Source organism: Echinococcus granulosus, assembly GCF_000524195.1.
Source record: "Echinococcus granulosus chromosome Unknown EG_S00164, whole genome shotgun sequence".
Classification (NCBI taxonomy): domain Eukaryota; kingdom Metazoa; phylum Platyhelminthes; class Cestoda; order Cyclophyllidea; family Taeniidae; genus Echinococcus; species Echinococcus granulosus.
The window spans coordinates 85,620-94,389 of NW_020170544.1; the positions used below are offsets into that span (position 1 = coordinate 85,620).

The 8,770-nt window shown below is 43.9% G+C and overlaps 1 protein-coding gene across 1 annotated transcript; it reads right to left on the reverse strand. All coding sequences in view use genetic code 11, as the record gives it.

The window, feature by feature from the left end:
- On the reverse strand, positions 1–7,210 carry EGR_09745 (DNA repair protein UVH3; the record flags this gene model as incomplete). The annotated part of the gene is made up of 15 exons (XM_024498994.1): positions 1–198; positions 404–537; positions 1,183–1,342; positions 2,329–2,448; positions 2,867–2,997; positions 3,033–3,269; positions 3,365–3,596; positions 3,878–4,607; positions 4,644–4,903; positions 5,021–5,089; positions 5,138–5,207; positions 6,198–6,303; positions 6,383–6,506; positions 6,919–7,082; positions 7,123–7,210. 15 exons carry the CDS (start codon positions 7,208–7,210, stop codon positions 1–3), a joined length of 2,823 nt encoding a protein of 940 aa, XP_024346595.1.
- Between the last annotated feature and the right edge of the window lie 1,560 nt (positions 7,211–8,770).

An 8,770-nucleotide genomic window follows, 5' to 3' on the forward strand; every position in this document is an offset into this window, starting at 1 on the left:
TCAGGAGGCCACATTGTTGGCAGCGGTGAGCGAGCCCATTCCAAGGGAGCGAAAATCTCGCCAACACGCCTTATAAGAAAGGCATCTTATGTGGATGACCAGCATCGTGGAGACACGGAACCGCGTCGGTGTGACGACCAATAAGGGAGCGAGGGTAGTCTTGAGGGAATAGAACTCCTTCGTCAACGGTCCAAGAGGCTGAGAATAGCCGAAGGTGAGACAGAAACCATGATGATTGTGACCAGGTCGTCTGCTCCAATTTCGCATATGTGGAAGTCGCAGAAGTTCCCCCCCCCCCCCAATCCGAGTCCTGTAATCTAAACATTCTCCACGCTTTCACGTGTCATTCAGCATTGAGCAGCATCCCGCAAATTCCACAAGTGAAACAACAGCTTGCACCCACCACATTGGACCCTGTTGACAGTTGAAGCAGGTGAGTGACCACACAGTGTCGAGGACGACACCGACAACCCGTCTTCAGTCCCCGTGACGGTGAAGCTAGAGCTCCACTACCGTTCTTCCAGCCTTTTGGCAGGTCTACGACAGAGCCACCTCCAGATTCTTAGGCCCTACCACGCTGCTGGAGCCCCCAAGGAAAACTCAACACCACCGTCAAAAGCAGTCTCCCTCCTCAGCTGAAGAACATTCGGGACTCGCGTTAATTTGGAGGTTTTAAAGGCATTCCGCCTGTTGGTGACACACGATTGGGTGGAAACAGCCGGCGTCACACATACGTGACGCTGGTAGCGAATGCACTTATATTGCGATCCTGGGCACCATCTTCTCCATCCTAAAGCCACGCGACTTGAAGCATCAAATTAAGGAAGCCCTCCTACTCTTAACACCTGCATTGAACCCAACATCTCAACGAGGTAAATACCATCCAAAAGACTTCTCGGACGTCTTCGTTGGATTTCTTCACCACCACCACCAGCAATCGGACAATTGCAAGGTGAATGTTTATTCATGCATCATGCAAACAACTTGGTTCTGCCACTTCACAAGTAAAAAAGAGGTTCCAAAAAGTTAATGAAAGACCCATTTATCGTCTCCCCTATCGCCTCTACTTCCTTTTCTTCCGCTTTCTTGTCTTCTTGTTTGGTTCTACAAAGTAAAGAGCAAGGCATTCGTCAAATCTGGAACGCTTAATTTTTTTAAAAGCACCTTAAATTTCCCTCTTACCTTCGTTGGACTTTCGTCTCCGGGACGTGTCTGTTGAGGGCTTTGCTCCTTCATCGTCATTGTCAGCATCTGTCGACCAGTCGGTGTCGAGAGTGGGAAGGTCCTGGAACTCAGTGGCATACTTTAACCGATTTGTTGCTTGAGTGAGTCTCGAAGACGCCTAGATGGAAAGGAGTGTTGCATTTGCTGCTAAAAGTGAAGAGTCCAACTGTCTAGTTCCCGTTTTGTAGTTCTTGAGGTTGAAAAGCCATCGAAAGGACTTTTTAAAGCATCCTTCACATCCAGAGGTTGCACTTATTTAGTCAAGCTTTTTACTTCCACTCTTCGTAGTTTCACTGGGTCGCCTACACTTCTCCGAATTACTTCAACTGAGTTTAGACGAATTATCTCGGCCAATCGAAACCATCTTCATGTCTTAGCATGGGGCGTCGAAGCTAATTTTCCTTTCTTGGAGCGGTCTACACTTCTCTGGGTAATTTTCACTTAGATCTAGCCTTCCATACTGTTTCGTGGCTTCGGTGGCATCTGGACGAGTTCCAACCAATCAACATCAAGTTCCTTGAACCAATCAAAATTCACATACGCGACATCATTTTTCTGCATGAGTTCGCTAAGATCTAGACGGGTTTCAGTGACTGAAAAGCACTCCTACTTCGAAGGGTACATTGCGTGAGTTAAATCTCTTATTCCGAAGCATCTTCCACATCTCGTGATTCCATCGAATCAGGAGGTTTCCTCTAAGCTTCTAGGGCCGCTTTGAGATCCGAACGTCATCTAGCCCGTTAAGAAAAATTCTCTTTTTAAATTAATGCCATTTAAGCTAGTTTCATTTTTCTTCAAGACAGACTTCGCTTGTCTCAGCTGACCTAGACAACCTCTTCTAGTCTCTATGCCGTTAAAGTCTACCCTAGCGATATCACTTTCAATTGGTCTTAAAGCCTTCTTCTGAGTTCGAAAAACACTATTAGGATCTAGATGCCTTCCAACTAAACGAAAAACGCGTAAGGACCAGCTGACTTCTCAATAACTACTTGCTGGGTATTCAGTCGTCCACAAGCCACCATTCCATTGGTCAAAATTTCCGAACGCTGTGGTACCCACGTATCACTTATATATCCCACATTCAGACAATCAATTCAACAGTACCTTCTTTTTTGTTTCAATTCGCGGGAAAAAGTCCGTAATGAGAGGAATAGTGCTGGCGACGGCACCCTCATACGTGGCCTTGAATCGACCAATCACTGGGGCGAGGGTGCCCTCACTCTTCTGTCGCGACCAACCAAATTTCTCCATCGCATATGTGGTCGCAAGTGATCGAGTGGTTAAGGAAACCAGAGAGCAAAAAGAGGTGAGATAAAAAGGCTAATTTAAATGACTTTATCCGCCTTTAGGAGGACATTCAAAGCCTCCTAGAAAAAGGCTCGCTGTAAACTACAGCAGATGCATGGATGTTCAAAATTTTTCGGCAAAAAAGACCACGTTCGACCACAAATCTTCATTTTCTGCATGAATTATTAGTATCAGTGCTCTTCGCCTGCAGGCACATAAAAGATGGGACATTTGTTCGGAAAAAAGGAGGAATACCCTTAACGATGGTACAGAAAAGCAATTCAATTGATCAGGTTTTGATGTTAAAAGTAGCACTTACTTACGATTAATAAGTAGCAAAGTTGTTCTAGACTACCTGTCGAGCTTGAAAAGGATATTTTACCAGAGGTAGCAGATTTGGCGTGTCCCAATGGAATCCCGCATACTCGGATGCATTTTCAACTCGTGGAGATAGGTAGCCCTTTACCACCGCCTCGCTAGGAAAGTCTAGCAAACGAAATCTTCTAAGTAAACCGGCCTACCCGCAGGAAATTTAGTACTGGTCCATCGACCACCACCACCACGTTCTTGACACCTCCGCCGAAACTCCGTTAAAGGCAGCAGAATCTCGTGCTCCTCGGATGTAAAAGTAGGGTCCGAGGTCGTAGCGAAGGTAGAAAGTATTTCCAATGCTTTGATGGGTCCGATATTGTCAAGCCCATCGGTGTAGTCGCTGCCGCAGAGAAGGGCTATCCGCACGAACTGCCGCCTGTCCAAACCTTGTAGAAATTCAAAGAATAAACACTACTTTTAAAATAATAAGTAGACATCCTACCCGTAAGAAAAAGAAGGGTCTACTTCATCAACTACTCACCCAGTTGTTCACGGATGTCTTTCAAGCAATACAAAGAAGACGACCCCGATCCTGATTTCCCTTTATTCCTCCCAAAGAGGTGTCGGCAGACAAGGGTTGCTCCAAACACCCAAACGTCGGAGTCGTCACTGGCGACGATGTCCACTAATCCGAGTTGTTGAAGATAACAGCATTGCGCTTCGGCCTCCTCTGGACTGTTGATGAGAGGGAAACCGAAAAGTTGAACTAATCTCTGGAATAAATTGAGAAGAAACGAGTTGTAGTTAGCACACTCATCTACAATTTCCATCCACTCTAGCTAATAAATGGATACATGTATCCAAGATGGGAATAAAGAAATAATAAATGTATCCCTCGTGGATGAGTGGATCTGAAATGGAAAAATGGATCGGCGAAATAAATGAAGACAGAGATGGGTAAATGGACGGGGAGATGGATGAATAGAAGTTTGCCTCGTCATCATGACAGGATAAGAAGTCTCAAATAAAGAAATCAACGCTATAGCCTTTTCACCTGAGCCTCGGCAACGCAACTGGTAGTGGCTTCTTGTGCCTGGCATTCTAATTTCTCGGCTTCCGCTCGTAGTATATCGTCATCAATTGCCAAATCGTCCTCCTCTTCGTGCTCCAAAAAAGTCTGCGTTTTTGGCAACGTTTCAACCGGCTGTATAGGAGTTGGAGGCTCTGAAACATCGGCAAATTCTCCCGAATCAGATGAAGGTGCCTCTGAAGTTATTTCTATCACAGCCGTCTCTACTTCAATATTGCTCTGCTCGCTTGTAATTCTTCCTTTGTGGTCAAAATCTTCGTTCCCTTCTGATTGGCTAGCAAGGTGTTTGAGGTCACTACTAGCCTTTGAAGTAGTAGTATCATCAAGGACCTCGGTGAATTCAGCCAAATCTGTCGAAGACACCTCAGAGTCTGATTCTTTTTTAAGTTTTAACTCCCCTTCGTTTTTAACATCATCAGCTTCTATGTCAACAGTGCTTTCATTTGATTGGTCCGAAGGTCCATCTGTGGATTCGTCGCCCCCTTCTAACTGGGCATTGTCATGAGCAGCCTGACACACTTCCGATTCCGATGACGAGTGTTCTTCAAGAGTCTTCATAATCTTTTCCACCATTTCTACCTTATGATCTTCGGCTATTTGATATTCGTCTCGTGGACTATTCTCCAATTCCAACGCCTTTTTCGAGTCCTCCTCATCATCACAGACAGGTTCAGTGACTGAACCTTTAAGAAGTCTAAAAAGTAACAACAGCGTGAGTCTAAAATCCTACCGATCTAAACGCTCTTTCAACTCATCAGCTCGCTCTTTAGAAGATCGCTTCCGCATCAAAATTGCATGACCCTCATCCTGCGAGGCAATTCGCTGCGCAGTGACGCTCATATCCAATCCAGAGGGTAGATTTCGTGGTGTAACCGAAGCAACTAGCACTTCGTTCATTTTGCTTTCAATTTCCACCTTCTTAAGCGCTAAATCGCGTCTTGCAATGAGCCGATTCACCTGCGTCTGTGAAAAGGATTCTCCTGCCCGCGCCTGAAATGAACCACCTACTTATCAAACTGCTAAGTAGCAATTATTATATCTCAATTTTAATAAACTTGCGGATTGGGAGGATGGCTGGATCTGTGCATTTAGAAGGATCAAAATAACCCGCAATTGAGCGTGAATTGGCAGCGCACTAAATGCGTCTGATTGTAAGTCTATGGAGGGGCTGTTATCCTACAGAAATGAAGGAAATTCTGCTCAAAATTTGAAGAAAGAGCTTACAACAAAATCCCAGGCTAGTTGTGAAGCCGATTCCTGTTCTTCTTCTAGTTGCAAAACAGCTGTGGGTGGCCTAAAAAACATAAAACTATCTATTTTGACAGAAAGTAATGAGTTCGAAAAGAAATACCATTTTTTACTATATCGGCGACGAAACGGTTGAAAAATGGAGGATTAGAAAGTTATTATGGGAAGCACTCAAGTATAACAGGCAAGACGGATGATATCATGGCGGCAGTAATCGCAATAATCAGTGCCAAGTGTGTAGCCAACACATATGGCGTGAGCCAGTCCAGTTCGAAAGCAGTTCAGTAAGATGACAGACAAGAGTGACGGTAGAGCGTGCGTGTAATGGTGTGTGGAAGTAAGACTCGCAGATGGTCGTAGTTACGGAATACTTGACGATTGGGCAGTCAGTTCTAGTAAAACTATTTCACCCCACTCGTAGGTAACAGTGACGATCCTGGTTGCCGTGGCTCCCAGCCCATAAAGCCTAGACTATTTAGGGATGACAGTCTTTCCGTACCGAAGCCGCCTCTCTGGCATTCGTTTAACGCTGGGCTAGTCGTAGCGGGAAAATGTGTGGAGGAGAATAGACGAGATTTGTTTTTTTTTCTCTTCCAAGTCCAGAAGTACCAGTTTGACGCGACATTGACAGCACATCCCCCTAGGCAATCAAGAGAACGGTTTCCCCAAACTTTAACTTCGTGTCCTTTCATCGACAAACGTAGAAACAAAATAATAGTGGCATTTTGAAAACATGGGGAAAAAACTGTGTCCATTTCTTGGCGAAAAAAATAAACAGAATTACGAAGGCAAAGGAGTGAATTTAGGCAACCAGAGACACTCTTTAAAGAAGCGGGTAATATTAGAGATATCATTGGGAGATCAGAATTAAAAGCACTGCTAAGGTGTTGCAGAAATTTGTTAGAAAAATACCATAAACGAAAAAAATTCTCCACTTCGCGACTCAAAATGCCACGGAAAGGGGATTGTCGGCAAATAGGTTTGCAGCAATGCCCAGCCTAATGCTGCCTATTTTACGTTGAGTAAAGGAACATACGCTGCCTCAATTGAGCTGCTCTGAGATCCGAACATTTCCACATCCAATTCAGCCTTGCGAATCTCCTCCGTGCTGTTGAAACGCCGCACAAATTCAGCTATCAGCTCTGTAGGAACAAGAAAAGGAAGCGTAACTACTTATGACCACGCTGTAGACAGTGCAAAAGAGAGTCTACGTTCAATTACCCTCGCTTGGCGTCTGTGACTTAGCTGCGCTTTCAGCCAGACGACGAAAGAGACGTTTCAACAGACGGTCTCTAGCTTGACAACTTTTCGCCTTGGCTGTACTGCGACTGATTCGACGGGCTGCCTAAAAGAACAAACCGGAGTACCATCCATCCGTTTATATTCAAAGTTAATCGGGAGCAAACAGCGTGGGGCAAGAATCAATCATTCCATGGGATGGGTAGTAGCTTAAACATCTGGGACAGCAGGTGCCTCCAAAAATTATTTCACTCCCTTGATCAAAGGATTAACCGCAGCACTAGATAAAAAGAAGAACTTGACCAAGAAGCAGTCAATGTCAGGCAACAATACTGAGGTCAAAATAAGAGGTCTATTTCATTTTCAGATTTTGACGCAATAAACTCAGTTACTGGGCAATCATCACAGCTTTTTATTCATGAATATCACCAGATAAATGCACTTAAGCATCTATTGAGGAAGACAAAATTCACTTTAGGGTAGCAAGTTAGTGTGTCAAAATTTTGCAAATTCCTTACCATAGTGGCCTTCTTAAGTGCGGGAACAGCACCATCAAAGACAAAGATAGGACGGATTCCAAAAAAGAGAAGTTTGCAAATCCGTCGAAAGAGAATGGCCAAATGCGAATTGCGACCGCCCTTGACGTTTGCCTTGAGCGCCTGATGTAGCCAAATATTCATGTCTAAGAGTCGGAAATAGGCAATCAAGAAAACCTGACTTACCAATAGCCATCCGCTTGCCCCGAAAGTATTCTAAATCAACCCTACGGCGGGAGGGTTCAAGAATTTGCCAGAGTCCCTTAACACCCATTATTTACGTCGGGTACGTTACTAAAAATGAGGAAAAGTTACCACGCCCGGAAGTAAGAAGCAATTACTGAGTCGATGCAATATTGCTAGAGTTTAATGACTAGACTAAATCCTCCAAGCCGTCTGAGTTGCAAAAACTGGTCACCAAAATACTCCTAAAACAGATGCGTTTCCACGGAAAAGCCATGGCACAAACCGGTTGCGAGATGTAGCTACGCAATAAAAATCAAAGACAGATCCGCCTAAGATCCAGTTGGATCTAAGCCGTAAGCGTCGATATTGATTTAAAGTAAGGGAAATATTTAACAAAATTGGAGATATGTTTCATAGACCTGTTAGCACACTAAAATACTCCTATTTATGTTTTAACTGGGCAACGCCCCCTGTTTAAAAGCCTGTACTAAATGTAATTAGTTCAAACAAACATTTGCTGAGTTTAATTAAGGCCTAATGCTAAATAAAAGTCATTAATTGCTACGTTATTTCAGCTTTAAAAATTATTTTACGTTATGTTGCATAAAAAATATATCTACTTTTGCAAATATTGTCAACATGTCTATTAAATTTGCTTGAATTTAAAGTGAAATTAAAACCTCAAAATCAGTTCAAAAAATGATTTATTTTCTGTGATTTTTTTTATGTCATATGCTGTTTCAAATATCCGGGCTGCTTCCCAGTCTCATCAGCCGGTAGGCTGATCGAGCACAAAGACATCACAATCCTGTCCAACAAGGTGGATGTTCTACCTTAGAGTGAGCCCACAATGCGCTACTTAATTCAGAGTCCCGGTGACCATGCGGGCGGGCATCAAAATCTGTCGCACCGCCAGCATCACTGCGCTATCTGCGGGCGTGTCTGCGCGATGACTCAGTCGCATCTACCTCCGCGCGCCTAATTTGAAACCCCACGTGCACACTGCAGCCAACCCCAGTGCGGCTCAACGCGTAGGAGTGGCAGTAAAGAATGTGGAAGTTGGAGCGGCTTTCCATCCCATGGTACTTAGCCATTCCTCAAGACGCACTGCTCACTACAACTAGCACCCATGATTGCTATCATTTACCTGGCTAGTAAACATCTTAGCAGATAAAAACGGCAGGATTAAACGTTGAAAGTAAGTGTTGCATTTACCGGTTGGATTTTTAAAGTGATAGTATGTTTAAGGCAGCTCTCTGGTAATAGCACCTTAAACCAACGAGGAGATTAAGAACTGGGTCCTCATATTCTAGTTACGATTAGCCTTTTTTATTGAAAAGATGTATGCTTCGGTGGTGAATGCCAGGAATAAAACCACCATCAAACCGAGGGTCACTCAAATAGTGATTGATGTGCCGTCCTTTGCCTTATACATAAACAGCCAAGTAGACCTTTCTGCAACAATTTGAAGGGAGAAGGGTGAACAATTAAATCGGTTGCAGTGGTGCATTCAGTCTCACCCTCTCATGAAGAGTAAGGAGAATGAATAAAATAATTTTGAGTTTCTAATTCACCACACATTGCGATTAAGTAGGGTAGTTTGCATGACGAGATAAAAATATGGTTAAATAAATTCTACCGAACGGAA